This window comes from Rattus rattus, chromosome 6, assembly GCF_011064425.1.
Source record: "Rattus rattus isolate New Zealand chromosome 6, Rrattus_CSIRO_v1, whole genome shotgun sequence".
Classification (NCBI taxonomy): Eukaryota; Metazoa; Chordata; class Mammalia; order Rodentia; family Muridae; genus Rattus; species Rattus rattus.
The window spans coordinates 82,980,576-83,002,687 of record NC_046159.1 but is presented as its reverse complement, the minus strand read 5'-3'; the positions used below and the strand labels follow the sequence as shown (position 1 = coordinate 83,002,687).

Genomic DNA, 22,112 nt, shown 5'->3' with positions numbered 1-22,112 from the left:
CTTTTATAGATGACGATACAAGCAGTCAGAATAACAAGGTTTTTTTATTTTTGAAAATACTGTTTTGTTAACACCACAGTGGTAAACAACTTTACGTTTGTGTTTCTTTACAGAACATTGATTCACAGATAGTTCAAAACCCACAAAGAAGCTAAAGGCCTTTACACTAAATGTCTTTTCCCAAAAGTCTTCCCTTTATGCCATTTTGTCCTCAAGCAATAAAATTTGATTATGCACCATTTAATAAGTCACATTTACATAGCAAAATAATGAAGGCACAGCTAATACAAGCAAACTTAAACCCTTCCTATTTCTGAGCTGGGGTTGGGGATACACACTTGGGTTGGTTCTTCAAGTATATACTTTTTTCCAAACATTAGCTTCATTGAGGGGTTCTGATGGTTTTCACAGCTACTTGCTAAAAGCTACAAGACAAAAAGACTTCACAAAGTCAAACTAGGCAACACTGGATACACATGCTTTACAGAATTGCTACATTCTACATCTCTTCAAGTAAATTATATTTCTAAAATGCTACAAGGGAATTTAATACTTAAAACATTTGGGGTAATTTTTACGATTTTGTAAACAAACACTACCAAGAAAACAGATAACATGAGACCATTACAGATGAACACTTGTTGACAGTATTATACATGGAATACACCCTTATTTTTGGAACCGTGTTCTTTCTGTAAATTCAAATATTCAAAACATTTTTCACAACTTGAAATGGCAGTTTTTCTAGCCACATAAACAGTAAATGCTGTCAGTCCAGCCTTCCTCCATGCCTTGTCTCCTCTGGAGTGTAAAGCTGATGTCTGGGTTTGCAAAAGCAAAAGTCTTAAAGATGACGTCGTTCTTGGGTTCCTCTTCCTCTGCGCTGGGAAATGTAAAGAAACTGAAGAATTAAGCATTGAGAAGAGTTCTGTCTTAGCTTGGGTGTTAAGGTGTAGTGTGATGAATGGATTTCAACGTGTGACGCACTTTATTTTCCATCTAACTGACAACCTTTCATCCGTCTCAAGTCTGGTTCTCACAGAAGAGCAGGGAGAGAAAAAAATAAGTTTAATTAGGCCGTTTTAAAACAAAACAAAAAACATCTTTTGCATCTGTTTTACACAAATCAAAGTTAGATTAGAAATGGGCTAGCCAGAATCTACTTGATTCAATTTAATTTTTGGAATGTTAGAATAGATTCACATTGTATTTTGGGCAAATTCTGAGCCTTTTAAAGTCTCCCGACATCGGAAATAAAAGGGGCAGGGGATTTGTCACCTGTCAGCTGCTGTGCTCACTTCTCGGCAAAGTCGGGACCCCCAGTTGCGCCAGCTGCAGCCTCCTCCTCTTCCTCCTCCTCCTCATCTTCTTCTTCCTCGTCGTCTTCATCATCCTCTCCCTCCAGGGTCCACGCGCAGCCCTCCATCTCTCCGGTGAGTTCCTGGATCTTGGCGAGTAGGGGCTTGTAGATATCATTGTACTTCTTCTCCAGAGCCTGGAATTCCTTGTCAAATTTCGCCTCGATCTTATCGCAGCGCTTCTGCAGCTTTTTGAGCGCCAGAACCCGGCACTTGACGGGATTGGGCAAGCTCTCGATAAAGTCGTTTTTGGGCTTGGGCGCATTCTCCGCGGGGGCCTGGGGCTCCTCGGCCGCCGGTGCAGTGGCACTGTCACCGGTTGCTGCATCCTCGCCACCCTGAGCGCCCTCCATTACCTCGTCCTCGGGGCGGCTCTCAGCGGGTCCCTGCTTCTCGGGGTCGGCCATCGCTATTGCTTGGCTCAGCTGGGCTTGTTTGCCGCAGTGGTCTGGTGGTTGCGCAGTCTGCGACTGAGCTGGTCCAGAGAGGTCCTGCAGCTGTGACTGCGGCTGGTCCAGAGTGAGTCTGAGGATGCGGCAAACGCTGACGGCTGTGGTGACGTCCGCGCGGCCGCTTCGCGGCTCGCGGCAAGTGAATGGCTGCTCACTATCAGCTGATGGCTGTGCGCACACACTGCACCAAATTGTTGCTATGCTGCTATCTCCGAGGTCTCTAAAGCCTGCCACTTAGACACCCAGCCCTCAACATCCGCCCCCACCCCTGCAGAACTGGCTGGAACCAGATCGAGGCTGAGACTGTATTTTTCCATACCTGTTTGTACAGCCTCCATCTGTTTACTGTGTGCTCCCCCTCCCATCTCAGCTCTCCAAAATCCGCAATGCATCTGCCCAATCTTGTCGGAAATGCGCCATAGCTGATGCTGGTCAGCCTCGGCTATGGGTACATTTCCAAATCTTAAATGCGTCTTAAATTCACTTCCAAAGCACAGAAATGTGGGAGAACCATTTTCCTCCTTCTCTTTCGCAGACCTGCAGTGCGTGTATCTGGGCTGACCATTTTGGGTTCCTAGAGCAGCCAGTCAGACATCTCTGTTGAACCTAGTTACATATATCCTAGTGGCAAATTGTGTCGGGAGGGACCTTGGAATTGCTTCTGTAAGAGTTTGCGTGGCAAATTTCCACGCTGTGAGTACTCTGGTAATGTTACCCACTGAAGAGTCCACACAGGTGCCTATGAAAAGAAAGCGAGGGTAAATAGAAAAAAAGGCAAAGCCCTTGGAATGTCCAACCGTGTGACACTATGAAAAAACGCCGTCATGTACAGATGTGTAGGGCCAAATTCAGCTTCTTTTTGAGAGGCTCACTTCTTCCTGAGAGCAGGTAAAAGCTGGGCGAAAGAGGTCATTTTAACACATCTTGAAAAGCATGTGTTTGGTCCTCCTCTTCCTTAGGGACCCACAGATGCTTCGGCAGCCATTTGTCACCAAACACTTCACAGTTAACCATCTGTTCTTTGAGTCTGCTTGTGGCTTGTCTGTGAGAGCATTTGGAAAAGACCATAAACATCAAAGTCGTGTTTTCTGATAATGAAGTGATCTTTTATTTTTTACCCATTCAAGCCAGAATTAGAGAACCCAAAATGGTCTGCGCAGATTTATTTATTTCGTTTTATTTATTTACTTGGTTAGCTGGTCCAGTCTAACTTTAAATTTCTGATCATGATGGGTGTGAGCTCCAGGTCCTTGCTGCCTCCTTAGAGCTTCTGAAATAAAGAGCAGAGCAGAAATTTTCGGTGGTTCCTAGAGGAAACATTCATTACTGTTTAGGTCCATTTTTCTCTGTTTGGGTCTTGCAAGAATTTTACACACATGAATTCCATAAGAGATTTCTATCTTTTGGTTCTTACGTATATCAAATTAATTATATGTAAATCTTTTAGTGCTCTATTGCCTCAATTATATGTAAATCACAGAGTAAGCACTGGATTTTTTTATGTAAAACTATTGTTTTAATATGCAAAAATAGTAATGCAAAAGGTCTTTCAAAAACAAATACCTTTGTCCCTCTGATCAAAGAAAGTAAATATGTTTTTAACGTACTTATGAGCCCTTTCATTTGTTTTACTTCCCTCCCCCTTATCCTTTTTTACATTATATCTTTGTCTTTATCTGTTGATGGAATAGTTGCACACTCCATAGTCTGCCAGTTCTATCATTCCGACCGTGTGCTTCTGGGAATCGGTCTTCAGGCTTAGGATCAAATGGCTTATCTGCTGAGCCACCTTCCTAGCCCTCTTTTAAGACTTTTTCACTCACAAGATCCTAAAACTTAGATTAGGCTGTTAGTAAAGCCCAGCATTTGGGGAGTGTTTCCACAAGCAAATGTGTTAATGTAAGCTCTGTCTAATTAAGAAGAGAAGAGTAACTACTCCCCTAAAATACCCTTGGGGCCTTTCCCCTACAGTGCATGTGACACATTGATCTATATACTGTCTTAGTAATTCTGTTCTCTTGTTTTGTTTCTGGAGGCTGTCCTGTAACTCTCTCTGTAGACAGGCTGGCCTCAAACCTAAAAAGATCCACCAGCATCAGCCAAGTGCTGGCATTAAAGGTGTGTGCCACTACCACCCGCTTAAAATTTGTTTGTTTTGTTTTTTAAGACTGGGTTTCTCTGTGTAGCTCTGCTATCCTGTAGCTTGCTCTGGAGACCAGGCTGGCAAGACATCCATCCACCTGTTCCCCCATCCCCCGACCCCCGCCGCCCTCTCTCTGAGTGCTGGAAATAAGGGTGAGCAGCAGCACCACCACCCTAATTCTGTACTTTTTAAATTGTCATGAATTTTCATATGGCTTTTGGAGTTTACCATTTTCACAAGCAAATGCATTTGATACTCATCTGTATGGTCATGTATATTCTCCATTTGTTTCACTGTATTGTCGAGGAGTATTTTCAGTAGTATTACTTTCCGTTTAAAAAATGAATAATATCACTGTGGACATATGTCTACAGATTTCTATGTGACCACACCTTTATTTCCTGTGTGAAATTGCTGGGTTGTTTGGTATATTTAACTTCATAAATAACCACTACACTTTCTCCACATGGCTATGATGGTTTGATTCCACACAGGGATGTGTGGAAGCAATCGGTGTTCTGCGTGCTTTATTTTGAGACAGAGGCTCTGTACCGTGCCAGTTTGTGTGCCAGGCCTGGAACTCGCTCACCTCGGCATCTCGAGTGCTAGGATTGCAGTGTTCTTGGTGTCCTTTATTTACGATGAATGACTCTGGATGTTTACCAGTGTGCATAATTACTGTCCTTACATTTTCCTTGATAACGTGTATTCAATTCGGTTATTCATTTTCTAAATGTCTTATTTTTGCCGAGTGTTGGATGCAAATTCTTTGTGAAATATGTATTTTATACATATTTTCTAGACTGACTTTTTAGTTTTATACTAGAAATCAGAAGTAGACTTTAAGTAGGCAAAAAAAGAAGAAGAAGAAGAAAGGGAAGGTTTTTTACAGCAACTCACTCTTTGGTACCAAATTCTGTATAAGTTACTTTGCTGCTGTAGTAAAAAGCAACATATGGAAGAAAGAATTGATTTTGGCTTTTGGTTCCAGTGGCATGAAAGTCCATCATGGCTTTGGCAGCAAGAGTCAGCAGCATGGCAGCTGGAGTAGGATGCTGAAAGCTTCCATTGTCAGCAGAGAGCATGACCTGGAAGTGGTACAAAGCCTTCAGTCTCACGCTTCCGAGGGTCGTACTTCCTTCAGCAAAGCTGTGTCACATAAAACCTCCCCAAATCACACTGCCTATTAGAGACCAAGTATTCCAATACTCGAGTCTAGGGGAAAATTCCCATTCAGAGCACACGTATGTGTACTGTATCTACAATACTTTCATTCCAAGTTCCCAACTATCCTTCTCAAGTTCTGTATTATTTTTGGTGTGTGTGTGTGTGTGTGTGTGTGTGTGTGTGTGTGTGTGTGTGTGTGTGTGTGTCTAATATACAAATACAAACTGCCATTTAGGATTGCCGTTCCATCCTCTTTTCAGCTTGAATTCTCTTCAGTATCTCTGTCTCCTTATTGAACTCAATTTTCCAACACTGAATTGTCTTTGTCCTCTCATTCAGCCATATTTGTGTGTTCTCTTGAGTGTTACTCAGGCTTTCATTGAGGTGTTTGCTTATGTCATCTTTAAACTCTCTGAATTATTTGATGACGGTTACAATTGTTCTTTCATATCCTGTGTCCTGGGGTTTATCTATGTACTTTTTCATTAGGGAACATTTCTGTAGTATATTTCTGATGTTGCTATGAGACCTGGGTATGTAAATTTCTGTCATAGGTTATGTGTCTTAGTATGAGTTTTCAGGCTGCCTGGTTAGAGGAGATGTGTTTTGTTGCTGCCCAAGTTTGGATGATTTCAGGTCAAGTCTGAGGAGTTGGTAGGTCAGTCCTCCAGATGCTTAGTTTGGTTATGGATTGGGTGAATGGGGGTGATTCCAACTCAATGATGAGCAAGAGATCATGGTACAGGCTAGAGAGACACCTCAGTGGTTAAGAACACTGGCCCTGGACTTGATTTCCAGCATTCATATTGTATCTGAATAACATTTGTAACCAGTTCCGTGTGAATTTGATGCCTACTTCTTTCCTTTGTGAGCACTAAGAGTGCAAGTGGTGTTCAGACATTCATGGAAGCAAAACACCCATATATAATAAAATAATCTTTAAAAGGAATGATGTGGGTAAGCTTTAGGTTAAGAAAACCTTTGAAGGGGCTGGAGAGATGACTCAGCAGTTAAGAACACTGACTGCTCTTCCGGAGGTCCTGTGTTCAATTCCCAGCAACCACATGGTGGCTCACAACCACCTGTAATGAGATCCGATGCCCTCTTCTGGTGTGTCTGAAGACAGCTACAGTGTACAAAATGAATAAATCTTTTTTATTCAGAGGCAGAGGCAGTGGCAGGCAGGTCTCTTTGAGTTCAAGGTCGGTCTGATTTACATAATGAGTTCCAGGCTAGCTAGGATTAGGTGGTAAGACCTTGTCTCAAAACAAAACAAAACCCCAAACAGACAAACAAACAAATCAAGCTACATGAGACCTTACCTCAGAAATGGAAAGGAAGCGAGATCGCAGCTTGTGACAGCAGCACTTTCTTCTGTTTCACAGGTCCTATGCAGGAACCCAGACCTAGGAATTAAAGAAAAAGGAAGAAAAAAGAAAACATTTGAAAAAGAGAAGGAAAAAAGGGAAGGAAGGAAGGAAGGAAGGAAGGAAGGAAGGAAGGAAGAAGGGGAGGGGGAGGGGGGAAGGAAATGAATGAGATCCTTCAGCTGGATCTGATTAGTTTGGGTTTCAGTCATTGCTACCCAAGCTATGCCTAGGAGTGTGGTGATGCTGTGGATAGGCTGAGATCTGTTGCTTCACCAGCCTAGGGCTGTGTACAAACTGAAGCAAGCCTAGGAATTTGGAACCGTGTGCAGGTGGATCTGATTAAGACTCTGCTGGTGCCCAAAGTATGCAAAAGGGACCAAGTCTTTTGGGGTTGGAATGGTGGAGACAAGACCACCCAGACTAGGCAGAAGCACTAGTTAATGAGCTGATGGAATAGCTCTAAGGACTCAGGAGAGTGCGGGCAGGCCAGTCTTCAGGGAACTCTTAAGACTGGGCGCAGGGTGAGTGCCCCAGATAAGGCATGAAGGTTGGTGTGACTGACATGGGTGGGCTAAGTCAAGTAAGCTGACGGGACTGGGCTGGCACAAAGCATGTGCAACGGAGAAAGTCCTCAGGGTCTGGTGATGGAGCAGAGTTCGCAGGTCATCCTTTTGAAGAAGTAGGAAGTCATTGGAATCTGAAGAGTTAAAACTTTCAACACATTTCCTAAAACCAGTGAAATTGGGAATGCAGCAGCCCACCGCTGGAGGCTGTGGAGAGCCTCACTGGTAGGGAAGTGTGCAGCAATGAAGGAGGTATCAGTCAACAAAAGACTTGGAGTAAGCTGGGCATTGGTGGTACACGCCTTTAATCCCAGCACAGGAGACATAGGCAGGTAGATCTCTGAGTTTGAGGCCAGCCTGGTCTACAGATTGAGTTCCAGGACAGCCAGGGCTACACAGAAATACCCTTGAAAAACAAAACAAAACAAAAAAGCTTTGAATAAGGAAACTAATAAGGCATCTCAAGGACTTAGAGAAGCAGAATGCACCAAGCCTGTTGGAGTCTGGGACGAGCTGCACAAACCACTCAAATTCAGTCTCGGTCAAACAGAGATGGTTTATTGAATACTACATCTCAAGGCTGGTCTATTGGAGTCACAGTTCAGCTCTCAAGGGTTACCTAGGTCTAAACAAAGCCTAAATCAGATTGAAACGAACAACAAAGAGAAGAGCCAAAATAAACTTGAAAACAAATATATGTGGTATGAATGGAATGAGAGTTGTTTTCTTGGCGAGTGTAAAGAAATTCATCCAATTTTTAAAATGAGAAGAGTGGCTTAATAGTTAGGCATAGAACAGAGCACAGCCTAGATCTGAACCTGTCTGCTCTGGTTTTCCTTTGTGTTGCACCATTCATTTGTTAGGTGGGAAAGCACGTGCAGAATTTGTCTTTCGAGTCTGGCATTTAACATGATCTCTGATTCCATCCATCTTCCTGAAAGTGACATAATTTATCCTTTATGGTTATATAATACTTAATCATGTATATACATCACCTTATTATTTATCTGCTGATAAGCACTGTGGTACTGTTCTTTGTCAACTGGGTACTGTGGTAGGGTGTGGGGTGGCCAAGTCTCCAGACACATCTGTGATTGATTCTCTAGACTAAAGTTAGTCTCTGATAATGTCCTGTAGGATTGATTGCCTTGACTGCCCTCACTGATGTGGGAGGATTCACTGTAATTGTGAGCAGGACCAATACTTGGGTGTTGGGTCCTGAACTGTATAAAATGGAGGAGCGAATGTGCACCAGCATGCATTAATTCATTGCTCTCAGCTCGTGACTACAGATATAATGCGACCAGTTCGCTCAGGCTCCTTCTGCCTTTACTTCCATCCCATAATGCATGTGGAATTGGGAACCAAATAAGCCCTTTGACCCTTAAGTTGCTTTCATCAGGAAATTTTATCACAGCAGTGGGAAAGAAAAGTAATTACAGGCAAAGGTTGGTCCTATAACGTGACTGTTTTGGTTAGTAGCACAATAAATATGGCAGCGCAGGCATTTCTTGGACAATTTCATTTCCGCTGGATTTATCTCTCAGTAAGTCTGTTATTGGTGTTTAGAAAAGCTGCTGACTTTCGAACACTGATTCGGGATATTGCTGCTCTAATGAAAGTATTTATCAGATCTCAGCCTTATTGTGAAGTCTATGATATATTAAGGATGGAATCTTATTGTCTGAAAATAGGGATGCTTTGTGTCTGTCTTTTTATTTATATTCCTTTCATTCTTCTCTTTGCCTTTTGCTCTGGCTATGATTTCAGACTATATTGAATAAAGTGGGGGGGGGAGCATGGACACCCATTTTTCATGCCTGATTATAGAGTAAATGCTTTCAGTTTTTTCCCATTACACACACACACACACACACACACACACACACACACACACACACACACACACTGGGTTCTTTTTCTGTTTGTTTGTTTGTTTGTTTGTTTTTTTCCGTCTTCACATCACTGATTTCTGTTTCAATCCTTACTGTTTCTTTCTAATTGCTACTTCTGGATTTGTCTCGTTCTTGTTTCTGTGCAATGTTAGGCCATTTATTTGACATCTCTGAAGTTTAATGTGGACACTCATGGCTCTACTTACATCCCCCTAACCCCTCCTCCTCCCCTTCTATATGGGTGTTCCCCTCCCCATCCTCCCCCCATTACCATCCTCCCCACAACAATCACATTCACTGGGGGTTCAGTCTTGGCAGGACCAAGGGCTTCCCCTTCCACTGGTGCTCCAACAAGGCTATTCATTGCTACCTATGAGATCAGAGCCCAGGGTTAGTCCATGTATAGTCTTTGGGTAGTGGCTTAGTCCCTGGAAGCTCTGGTTGCTTGGCACTGTTGTACATATGGGGTCTCAAGCCCCTTCAAGCTCTTCCAGTTCTTTCTCTGATTCCTTCAACGGGGGTCCCGTTCTCAGTTCAGTGGTTTGCTGCTGGCATTCGCCTCTGTATTTGCTGTATTCTGGCTGTGTCTCTCAGGAGCAATCTACATCCGGCTCTTGTCGGTCTGCACTTCTTTGCTTCATCCATCTTGTCTAATTGGGTGGCTGTATATGTATGGGCCACATGTGGGGCAGGCTCTGAATGGGTGTTCCTTCTGCCTGTTTTAAACTCCCTATTCCCTGCCAAGGTTATTCTTGTTCCCCTTTTAAAGAAAGAGTGAAGCATTCACATTTTGGACCACATTTTCTTTATCTATTCTACAGTTGAGGGAAATCTAGATTGCTTCCTGTCTCTGGCTATTACAAATAAATCTGCTATAAACGTAGTTCAGTAGACTTTGCTGGATGCTGGAGTCTCTCTTGGGTATATACTGAGGACTGGTATAGCTGGGTCTTGAGGTAGAGCTCTTCCCAGTTTTCTGAGAAATTGCCAAATTGATTTCCAAAGTGGTTGTACAAGTTTGTAGTCCCATCAGAAATGGTGAGTGTTAACCTTGTTCAATATCCTCAACAGCATGTGCTATCTCTTGAGTCTTTCTTAATCATAGCAATACAATCTATATTTCTATGCTGAATATCCCACGTTGTTGAATTTCTCATCTAGATATTGAATTGACTTCTTTACTTCATTCTTCTGTTTATTTTGAGTGATCTTTGAAGTCATTGATGATTCAAAAAAAAAAGCAAAGCCCTAAACTTTTGAATTATTTGGGAGTTTGACCATTTTTAGGAATTCTGGCTTTTCTGAGAATTGGTTAACTTTGAGACAAATTGCGCTGCATTGCATTTTTTGCCGATGCATGTTTCTAGGTACAGCTTATGTGCATGCTGGGATGGTATCCTTCCTGGTTTTATGAATAGGGTCTTCTGGGTGGCCAGCTTTCTTTTGTGGGCTCTGCGAGCCACAGAGTAAAACAAACTGCTGTTAGAATACCAGCAAAATAAATTATTTAGACAAATGAAATCCAACTAACTAAAGCCAAGAACTATACTAAGAACTTTAGGGGAAAATAGTACCAAATAAAGTATGGAGTTTAAGCATTCATGATGATTAAAGGAATAACAGTGAAGACTACAATAAAGTGGCTGGGATGGGGGTGGGGGGAGAAAATGAAGATGCAAGGTTAAGTAAAAGAGGAGGAAGGAGAAAATGGAGCTCTGAGTTCTGCGTTAGAAGGAACCAACTCAGCCTGTTCATCTTAGCTCTTTCAAACCCTGTGACAGGGAGTGGGTGCACTGGTAAATCAGGGTTCAGATTCAGGCGGAAGTAGCCTCAGGGCCCTGTCTCCACAGGAATCCTCAGGCAATAGGACCCCTCCCCATGGAACTACCTACATTCGCAGTTCTCAAAATAAGCAGTCTCAGAAATGCTCAGCGGAAACCGAGCTCAGGAGGAAAGGAAATCTGTATTGTCAACTTTTCCAGATATTGATAAAATCTCCCCTTGGTATTTATGTCTCACTTCTTAGTTTATGCTCCTGTTTGTGAAAGAATACATAAACACATGGGCATCAGTCTGCCTACCTACAAGACAGAATTTTGATCCATAATGTGCATTGACTTGCAGAGGAAGACTAAACCATGCAGGAGGCCAGATTGCCCTGTCAGCCTTTCTATTTTTCTCAGTAACTTCTATAACAATCAGATCAAAATGATCAGGATTTTAAACAGTTAGCAATCTTCTTTGTGACCCAACTACCAGTTTAGCCAGAGAGAGAGAGAGACAGAGACAGAGACAGAGACACAGAGACACACAGAAAGGACACACAGAGAAAGACAGAGACAAGAGGCACAGAGACACAGAGACACACACACACACACACACACACACACACACACACACACACACACACAGAGAGAGAGAGAGAGAGAGACTGAGACTGACCCAGTATACACACCTGAGTACTTGCTTAGGATGCCCACCTCTGTTCAGCCAGCCACCACTCCATCAGGCTGTTTTGAAATGGTCCCATTTTCTGCCAAGAGTTGCTCCCTCTGCATTCTTCTGACTGCTTTTGAGTCACAGGCGACCATGGCTGACTCTTTTGTTATAGAATGATGGGATTAAGTAGGCTTCATTTTTCTCATTTGGCTGGTCTTCATTTCTTTCCAGAGCCAGCATGCATGGTTCCTGTCCTGCCCTGGTTTATCCTCCCCTGGCTCTCTATGAGGTTCCAGTTTCCTCATGTTGTCATCTCAGGTGTAGGCATATGCTAGTCAGATGGGTGCAAATGGTAATTCACTGCTGTTTGCATTTACATTTGCCCAATCACTGGGAGATAGAATGACTGTTAGGACAGTTGTTTCCTGAAGTTCTTAAAGGATGTATAAGAAAGCAGATGCAGCTAGGTGTGGTGGGACAAATTTGTGAGCCCAACTCCAGAGGCAAAAGATATCAGAACGTGGAAAGAGCAATTCTCAACTTCATATGGAAAAACGAAAACCACAGGACAGATAAAATGATCCTGAACAATATAAGAACTTCTGAAGGTATCACCATCCCTGACCTCAAGTCATGTTACAGAAAAACAGTAATGAAAATTGCATGGTGTTAGTATGGAAACAGACAGTTTGATCCATGGAATCAAACTGGAGACCAGAAAGACCATAAACCTACAGATACTCGATTTCTGACAAAGAAGCAAAAACCATATCATGGTCAACAAATGGTGCTGGTCTAACTGGATGTCTGCATGTAGAAGAATGCAGATAGATGCATATTTATCACTCTGCACAAGACTCAAGTCCAAATGGATCAAAGACCTCAGTGTAAAATCAGACACACCAAATCTAATAGAGCAGAAAATGAAAAGCAGCCCTGAACTTGTCAGTACAGGAGACAGTTTCCTGAGCAGAACACCAACGGCTTAGGCACTAAGGTCAAGAATCAATAAGCAAGCATAACTTTTAAGAGGAGAAAAAGGGAGGTTTGTGTTAGATGGGCTGGGATACGATGGTATAGTTTGATTAGGCAGGTTGATTAGGTAAGCCAAAGGGGGCTTTTGGTTGCTGGACTTTAATAATTTGATAGCTAGGCCTTGGTAGTCACCCTTAAGAGGAGGAAGTGGCCAAATAAGGGAATATACCTTGGTGACTAGCTTTAGAAATGCAATCTAACGGTTTTTGGCGATACAGAGGGAATGGGGGAGTAGGGCGAAGCCTGTCAGAGCTATGCTTGCCCAGCCTGGTCTGGCTAGACTCCCTTCATTGACATTCTGAGTTTGATTCCCAGAATCCAGGTAAAAAACCCAAAGCATGATAGTACCCACTTGTAACCCAGTAATAGGGAAGTGGAAGGAGGTGGAACCACAGGGTATGCTGGTCAGCCAACCTATTCTGCTTGGTGAGCCCTAAGCAGTGATAAAAACTCTGTCTCCAAAATCAAGGTGGGTGACATCTGAGAAATGTTACCAGGAATTGTCTTCTGACTTCGACATGCACATACATGTGCACACAAGTATGTTCAAAACAAAAGAAATGCACAAGTATAAATAACAGGTAGCTTTAGTTTCCGAAGACAGAGCAATTAGCCTGCAGCTATAACCATGGGCATTTTTTAAAGGGTATTTTTTCCCCTTAACTCTAAGGAAGGCCTTAAAGAGATGGCATCGGGAGTAGCTCAGGTAAAATCAGTAGTTCGGTTTTATGCACTTGCCTCTCGTGCTGCAGATCTTTGCTTTAGGCACACAGGATAGTAGAATCCTAGGGTTAGAAGCTGGGGAGGAGAGTCCCTGCTACTACAGGATGCCCGATGAAAGGCCATTTCCATCACTTTCAACCTACCTGTAGACGGGCAGCTCCCTAAAGCCTATGTGCTCCCATGCTTATGTGCTTACTCCTCGGGTCTTCCCGCAGGCAAGAATTCGTGGATGCTTACGTGAATTACATCTTCCAAATTTCGGTTCATGAGTGGTACACAGCCTTCTCCAGTGGCTTCCTGAAGGTGTGTGGTGGCAAAGTCCTCGAGCTCTTCCAGCCTGCAGAACTGAGGGCCATGATGGTGGGGAACAGCAATTACAACTGGGAAGAGCTGGAAGAGGTAAGCTCTGGGGAACGGTGCAGCCAGGCGGTACCAGCTGGGTGGGCGTGGTAGCTGGGTGGGCGTGGTAGCTGGGTGGGCGTGGTAGCTGGGTGGGTGTGGCAGCTGGTGGGTGTGGCCCCACCCCATCTTCACATGAGTTGCCCTTGAGTAGTTGCTGGAGGTCTCCTGCCTCCTAGTGACTTCTGTAGAAAGTGCAAATGATAGCCAGTGTGTGCTGTGATGTTTCCGTAAGATTCATTTCCACCCCCTCTCTTTTGGACAGACTGCTGTCTACAAGGGTGATTATTCAAGCACACATCCCACTGTGAAACTATTCTGGGAAACATTCCACGAGTTCCCATTAGAGAAGAAGAAGAGGTTTCTCTGTAAGTATTTATCACATCAGTGGGTTGTTCATGTTTTATGTGACCTTGTGTAAGGCGATGTGATTCACAGGTAAAGGTTAATTTCTAAATGGTTAAAGATAGTAAAGAAAATTAAGCTTCAATATACTTACGATATATTAATTAAAGTGCATCGGAGGCTGTTAGCATACGTGGGAAACAAGAAGATAAAAATAAGAATCATTTCTCCAATCTTCGCTTCGTTTAAGAATAACAGTCACTTTAGCTAGAAACAGTAGTTCTTGCTCCCAGCTACTTGGAGGTTGGGGCAGGAGGATTGCTTGGGCCCAAGAGTTTAAGATCAGTCTGAGCAACACAGTGATACCCTGTCCCCTCCAAATCTGAAGAGATTGATCTGGAAAGATTGTAGATGAAACTTTGGAAGATTTGTCTTCTGAAAGCTTTGTTGTGATATGCTCCCCTTAGCGTGCAGTTTCCCTGTTCACAGTGTAAAACTGAGGGGGTTTGAATGTGTACAGCCTTGTGAAACTCTTGCAATTTCAGAGTATGTTCATCTCCTGGAAAGAAACTCCATACACATCAGCATCACTCCTCATTCCTTCTCTTCACCCAATCTTGAGTTTGTCTGTGGTAGACATTTCTTGCAAATAGAACCATCTAGTATGTAGTCCTTTGGAACTGGCTGAGTAGGGCAACAGCTTTAGAGAATAAAGTGAAGTTAGTCCCCATGTTCAAACCCAGCCTTTTAGAAATGCTTGCATCTTCTGTCTACAGCTGTGTAATCAGGCCCATAAATTAGCTGTGAATAGAATAGAATTTTTATCTTCATGAAGAAAAAAAAACTTCTTTGCTTTCTAAGAGTAAGCAGACATTAATATTAACTAATTCTCCTGCTCATGTGCAGAAAAAAAAGTGTCTCACCCTAGAACATCTCTACCCATGTACATAAGCTATTGAGCAGTGTCATGGGAGTTGATGAAGGTTGGGCTGCCAAGTGATGTGAAAAGCTGTTACTTTTAGGAGAAGCCTTCCTACTGGTCTTGGGAGTTTCCTTAGAAAAAGGCATGTGTAGCTTGAGAGCATTGGATTTAAGGAATTTATTGTCTGTTATTGGTACTATGTTATTAATTCTGGAAGGTTGGCAAGGCTAGTGGTATGTTTATATGCCTTAGGCAATGCCAGGTTATTCGAAGTGACTGATAAGGGCTGGCACATAGTCCAGTGGCAGAGTACTTGTCTAGCACCCAAAAGAGCCTGGATATAACCCCCTATCCCGAAAGGAAGGAAGGAAGGAAGGAAGGAAGGAAGGAAGGAAGGAAGAAAAGAAAGAAATCCATCAATCAAAGAAAGAAAGAATGGATAAGGAGTTCATTCTAGTAACTTCTGGCAGCTCAACAATGGAAAAAACAGAACAGAAACAGCACCAAGAGCAGTGTGCAGCTGCTTCCCTCTACGCTGTGTAGGTGAATCCAATTATTTCTGTCAAGTAGCAGTGTGTCACAATAGTGAACTGCTTAAACAACATGTAGGTGGAGCCCTATGGTGTTTGAAAGGAGGAAAATAAGCGAGTAGATCCCTAAGAGGAAACAGCCTGAGCTGTTCTGTTTTCAGACACATGAGAAAAGGGGAGATCTCGAGGCCACAGGAACTTGGGTTCTTTGCTGTCTGTCTTTTCCTATGACAGTAATTTCTTTCCTCTTTGATTTCGTGAAGGTTCATGAGGACATGCGTTCTACAGAGGCTCTAGGACATGTCTAGGGCATACATGTTGGTACCTCAAGAGCATTGTAGTTCTCATGGAAGCCACAGGGTGTCGTGCCTTTTTATGTTGCTTAGAAGACTGTGTACCATTGATGCCATTTTCTTCTCCTCAGTGTTCCTGACAGGCAGTGACCGGATTCCCATCTATGGCATGGCCAGTCTGCAGATCGTCATCCAGTCTACAGCCACTGGGGAGGATTACTTACCTGTGGCCCATACCTGCTACAACCTTCTTGACCTTCCCAAATATAGCAGCAAAGAGATTATGAAAGCTCGGCTGACCCAGGCCCTCGACAACTATGAGGGTTTTAGTTTGGCGTGAGGCACCCCAGCTTCCCCAAGACATCCATCCCTTCCTTCTTCTGTGGCCACATTGAGGCTGATATAAAAATATCATGGGAAGTGATTTCTATTTTTTTATTGTTTAAATGGTTTGAGACTTTTGAATCCTAAACCCTTGTCAAGGCGTTTCTGGGGTTCAATAGTAAATGTCTTTTTGAAAAATCAGTGGTTGGGGATGAGCCAAGAAAAAAATTGGCTTTAGTATGGAAAGTGGATTTTGTTTTGTTTGTTTTGTTTTGTTTTAAACCAAGGTACCTGTTGTTGTTCCTTCATCTGTGAATGTGTTGCAATCTGCTGGACTTAATGGCAGTAGGTTTCCCGTCTCCCAGATGTCTGTCAGCCCTGATGTTTCTTCACCATGCTTTGCTGCTGTCTTCTTGGCTCCTCAGTCCCCTGCAGGGATGACTTGACGGATAGGTCCCTTCTTGCCCGCCATGCAGAGCATTTCCTTTCTCCTCAGCACTGGAAGTGCATGGCTTGCTGCAGCCCACCCCAGCGCATAGAGAGAACGGGCTTCTTCAGAACTCCTAATCCCAAAAAGCTGAGCCTCGCCATAGCTCTTGAGTCTGTATGGGAACCTTTATGAAGATGTGCTGCTTAAAGAAAATAGGCCATGACTGCCTACTGCCTAGGCCTCCTGAAACACATACAGGCAGCAGCCGCAGGTTTCGGGTGGACTGCATGTGTCTTGTCCGCCGTGACCCCTGGATTTACAGTGAATTGGTAGACCCCTTTGACCTTACGTTTTGAAATGCAGGTTGCATTTTCTTGTTTCCATATTGCCTAAGAACAGTACAATTAATAAAGGTTCCCCCTTCTTTATTACGTTGTATCTGCTGCTTTCTCCTCCCTTCTTTCCCGTGCTCCCGACTGTGCTCTTGCTCTCTTACTCTTCCTTGTCTTTGCTGCTTGAATCCGTTCCACTCTTCCTTCTGCTAGTGGATGCATGCTGTCTTTTCTGTTTGAAATTTTGTAAGGGTTTTTTTTTTAAACCTCTGTCTCTAACTGTGAAAATATGAAGATTCTCTTTATAATAGAGTTTTTGTTTATCACATATGAAATGTGCATTGACAGTGATATTTCAGCAGGGGGATTACGTTAAGTCAAATACATGTGTCTCAAGAGTGACATGTTTGACTGCTCATCATTGTGTAAGAAAACTCTACGTGGTCAAAGAGTTTATGTAATTCTAATTTTAAATCTGTAGTAGATAAAGTATTTATTTATCTAAAATGAAGAAGTACTTATATAGATGGTGATGCAGCACCGAGTCTTGATGAAGGAATGTAGATTTTGCTTTTCCTTTCTTTTTGTTGTTGTTGTTGTTTTTGTTTTTTTAAAAGTTACTCCAATTGCTAAATTGGTAGTTTTTCTGTCCTTATAAATACAACATTTAAAAAAGATACACAACTATATGAAATGTTTATTTTCTATGTGTCTGCATATAGTTCAATATTATCCAATAAATTTGGTGTTTTAACTTAAAACAATTTGTGTTGTACTTGTGGGAGAGACGCTGCGTGTTGGCCTTCGCTCTGGAGGCTTTCCATGGAAATCTCTGGTCTGGCTAGGTGTGCGGGTTTAGGCGAGGGAAAGAAAACTTGGGTAGGGAGGGGGAACTGCTCTGCTGCCTCCCCTGCTTCCGCTGCTGGTGCTAACCGGGAGGCGATTTCAGGAGAGCAGATCTCTTCCCCAAGTGGTGGTGCCCCAAGTGGTGGTGTTATAGCTCTTACGACAGAAGCTCTCAGACGATGGAGTAATTCCTGCATACGCTTTTAATCCTTCTGGATGGGATCCTTATATACAGTTTTGGGATGGGTCAGGTTCTGACAAGCAGGTACTTCCTATTTGGCGGGAGAGCTTGGGAAGATCTACATGTTTGGGGGCGTGGTCCTGCTTCTTTGTGACTGATCTGTCTTGAGCCTAAGGTGTTGTCCTTACCTGTGGAGGAGGGGCTTGGGGCATTGCCCTATGGGGCTGATCTGTCTCAAACCTCTCTACAGGAGCCTGGGGGGCGGGGGACTGTAGCTATGTGAGAGAGACCTGATCTCAGGGGAGATTACGAAGCACCTGCGGTCCCTTAGGGTTGGGGGGTGGGGGGATTCAACCTATGTCGACCAGGAGGAATTAGGATACTTTTCACAGCCTGCCTCTCCACATGCTTTCCATAGAAGTGTTAAGCCATATAGCTAAAGAATTAAACCATTCTTGCCAAAGGGCAGGAGAGCCAAGTGGGAATGGTGAAGGTAGAAAGCATTTCCGGGAGCAGGGGAGGAATCAGCAAAGGTTCAAACATGGAGAAAGACACAGGGGGGATTCTAGGATAGTTCAAGGGTAAATCAGAAGAAAGAGTAATGGCCAATAGAGCAGAGGCAGAAGCAGGACCTCAAGGGCACAGAGCTAGGATTAAGATGTTTTTGAGTGGCTCCACAGGAGGTGTTCACGAGTTCAGAAATGGAGAGATAAGACATGAATCTGAAGAATGTGGTTTATGTGATTTAGGGGCATTAGAATGGGTAGGACAGAAGCAGAAAGGAGCTTTGAGCATTGAGGGCGACAGACAATGCAGATGGCAAAGAACATTTGAATGGTAGAAAAGGGGAAGGGAAGAAGCGGAGACACTGAAGTGAGTCAGAACCTCTGTTCTCATGCTAATTAGTATTAGCCCACGTACAATAGCTGTGTGTGGAGCCCAACAGGAAAGTATTTTCAATAAATTTGTAACGTTAGTATGGTGTATTGTTTTGACATAGTTAATAGATGGTTTAATGAGATGGCTCAGGGGGAAAGGCACTTGTCACCATGTCCAGTGTGACTCAGTCCTAAGACCCACATGATAGGAGAGAACCAAGCCCTGTAAGTTGTCCTTTGACTTCTACTTGTGTTCTATTAACATGCATATCCCTATATATACATACATAAATATACTTAATAAAAAAACAAAATGAAAGCAGTAAGGGGAACAGTAGCTTCTAAATGCTAAGACCCATGCAGTAGACAATAACTTCCATAAATGCTAAGTTTAAGGGAACTAGACTTGGGACACAAATAAGGTGTTTCAATTTTTTTTACTGCAAAATTCATTCCTTTGGTATTTTTGTGTGTGTGTGATAATTTTTTAATTTTTTTAATTTTAGGTTATTCCATTCATATAAGTAACATTTTTCTCTAATAAGCATTTATGTCACAAACTGTAAGACTTTTATATGTGAATAGTTAGGTTTTCATATTTCCAAACTGATAAAAGTAGATGGAGATTGTTTTTCTTGTAACAATAGCTCTACAACCTTCCAGCTGGAAACTTTTAAAAACATGGCTTTCTTATTAATAGTTCATAGCTCAAGTAACTAAAGAAGATAGTTAAAGAAAACTGTTTTTGAAACCTTTTGGAAGTTGACTTTTAATCATTTTACATTTCAAAAGAAAACAACAAAACCTGTATCCAGGGAGCATGCCCAGGACATGGTTTCTCCAGTAGATGTCACCCTCTTAGAGTACCTTACTAGGTAAAGAAAGCAATCTGAAATTCTCTCACTGACTCCTTCAGAGACCTTCCACAGCCCAGCCCAGCTCCTGCGTGCTTGATTCCATCTCAGGTGGGTTTCGATTGCTTTTGCATTAAATATGGCTATCAGTTCTTTGAGAATTCATACACTGCAGTTTGATTATAGTCTTCCCAGATCTACCCCCTCTTCCCTACCCATTTATTTCTCTATTCTTTTTGTTTTAAAGCCATGGAGTGCAATTTGCCCAGATACTCTTGAGTGCAACGGCCCATTAAATGATCCCCTCTTTAAAAACGTTTGACTCTTCCTACCAAAGCAGCCATCAAATGCCAATGGTTCCTCAGCTAGGGGTGGGGCTTTTGTCCACCCCCCTACTCCATACTAATTGTGTCTGGCTTGAGCTTGTACACAGGTCTTGTGCACACTGTTACGATCTCTTTTAGAGATGTGTGCATCTGCCCCATTGTGTCTATAAAACAGAGTTTATTATCTACTACTCCTGCGTCTTGCAATCTATCTTCCAGGATGAACCCTGTGACTTGAGAGGAGGAGTATGATAGAGACATCTCATTTAGGGCTGAAGACTGAAAAATCTTTTATTTTCTGAACATACACTAGCTGTGGGTCTCTATGTAAATTGCCATCTACTGCAAACAGAAGGGTCTCTGATGAGGGTTGAGAGAACCACTAACCAATGAGCATAGTACCGAATAGGAGTTGTTTTAGTATTCTCTATTTATCAGATTAATAGTAGTAGGCTCTAACCCAGGCCCTATAACTTAACTAGCCACAGGTTTTTGGCCCCATCCACAATGCCAAGTATGGGTTCCATCTTAAAGAGTGAGCTTATTTCCAATTGAATGTAGGTCACGCAATAGCTTTCCTGGCACTGTTAACACCAGTGGGCAGATCTTGAAAGACCAGGCATTGTAGCTTTCAGGGTTCACAGCTGGGTAAGAGTGATGATTATGTTTCTTTCCAGTAGCTTGCATGGCCTTCCAGCACACTCAAAGCTGGCCACTTAGGGATAGAACTTCAGGATGAAACATCTTGATTTGTCCATGCTCTATAACTCAAATAGATGATGCCTTAGCAATAGGGACTTCATGCCAAAAATTCTAGAGGGCAGCCAACAAATTTGGCAATGGCCTGTTAAGTTTGGGGGATCGAACGGATTCCACTGGCTAGCAACTCAAAAAGAGGTAGCCGAGTCATGGTCCTGGGATTTTTATTTGTGGTTTTGTCCCCTGTTGTAGGGTAACTCCATTTATTACCTCTCTCCCCATGGCCTCTTAATAGTTTCCTAACCTCTATGTGCCTTCCAAATCAAATACACAAAGATTTAAAGCTAACATAGGAGAGGAAATGTCATGTTTGGTTTTCTAGGTCCAGGTTACCTCAGAAGGATTGCTCCATCATTTATTTATTTATAAATTACATATTTGTAACTTCATAAATTATTTATAGATATTTATCATATAGCATATAATATACAATTACATATTATTATGCAATAAGTTTGTAAATAACATAAATTTATAAATTATATTTTTTTTACATTTTGAAGCAGGGTTTCTCTGTGTAGTCTGCACTCTCTTTACAGTCTCAGCTGGCCTCCAACTCACAACTCCTGCCTCCCGAATGCTGAGATTAAAGGCATGCACCACCGCTACCCAGCTGACTCCATCCACTTACCGGCCAACTTCAATACTTCATTTACCGTAAAAGCTGACCAATACTCTATTGAATCGGTCGTACCACATTTTCATTATCCACTCTTCAGTTGGTGGACATCCAGGCTGTTTCCATATCATGCGTAGTATATGAAAAAAACAGCAATGAGTGTGAATAAGCAAATACCTTTATGGTATGATGCAGAGCACTTCAGGTATATGCCTAAGAGTAGTATAGCTGGATTAAGTGGTAGATTGATGATATTCTCTGTATCTCTCTCTCTCCATCTGTCTTTCCATCTCTCTGTGTATCTCTCTGTCTCTGTGTGTGTCTTCCCCCCTCCTCTCTTTCTCTCTCTCTCTCTCCATGGATCTGTACCAGTTTGTACTCCTACTAACCATGAGTTAGTGTCCCTCTTTTCCCACATTCACACCAGAATTTGTCGTTGCTGTTTTCTGTTTTGTTTCTTTTTTTAATTTAGCAATTCTGGCTAGGGTAAGATAAAATCTCAAAATAGTTTTAATTTGCATTTCCCTGGTGGCTAAGGATATTAAACATTTAAAAAACTTTCTCAGCCATTTGTATTTCAAGATTTGAGAGTCCTATGTTTAGGTCTGTGCCCATTTATAAATTGGATTTTTTTCTTGATGTCTAGGTATTTTGTTTTCTTTTTTTTAAATTTTATTTTTTGTGTAGTCTAGACACTATCCTCTCTCTGTAGTAGACATATAGCTAGTAAAGATTTTCTATATTTTGCATCTTCACTTGAGTGATGGTGTTCTTTTCTGTATAGATGTTTTTGGTTTCATGATGTACTATTTGCCAGTGTTGGTCTTAATGTCTACACTTCTTTAGTCTGACTCGGAAAGCCCCTCCCTATGCCAATGAGTTCAAGTGTATTCTATTCTTACTCATCAGATCCAGGATATCATGCCTTT

General features: G+C 42.5%; 2 protein-coding genes across 2 annotated transcripts in view; one reads left to right on the top strand and one right to left on the bottom strand.

Moving 5' to 3' along the window:
* Positions 1-17,481, top strand: part of Herc3 (HECT and RLD domain containing E3 ubiquitin protein ligase 3) — an 88,237-nt gene extending 70,756 nt beyond the window's left edge. Inside the window, exons 23-25 of the mRNA XM_032906406.1 lie at positions 13,361-13,544; positions 13,810-13,912; positions 15,766-17,481. Of these exons, the coding sequence (XP_032762297.1) occupies positions 13,361-13,544; positions 13,810-13,912; positions 15,766-15,974 (496 nt within the window). The 3' untranslated portion in view covers positions 15,975-17,481. The remainder of the gene's footprint in view (positions 1-13,360; positions 13,545-13,809; positions 13,913-15,765) is intronic.
* Nap1l5 (nucleosome assembly protein 1 like 5) lies at positions 26-1,909 on the bottom strand. Its single transcript, XM_032906408.1, has 2 exons — positions 1,279-1,909; positions 26-883 (listed from the first exon to the last, which is right to left on the bottom strand). The coding sequence occupies exon 1, from the start codon at positions 1,763-1,765 to the stop codon at positions 1,295-1,297; it is 471 nt and encodes a 156-aa protein (XP_032762299.1). The 5' UTR covers positions 1,766-1,909; the 3' UTR covers positions 26-883; positions 1,279-1,294.
* Positions 17,482-22,112: the final 4,631 nt, after the last annotated feature.

Bases quoted from the DNA above. Each gene is read 5' to 3' on its own strand.
- Nap1l5 (XM_032906408.1), bottom strand. From the start codon at position 1,765: ATGGCCGACCCCGAGAAGCAGGGACCCGCTGAGAGCCGCCCCGAGGAC.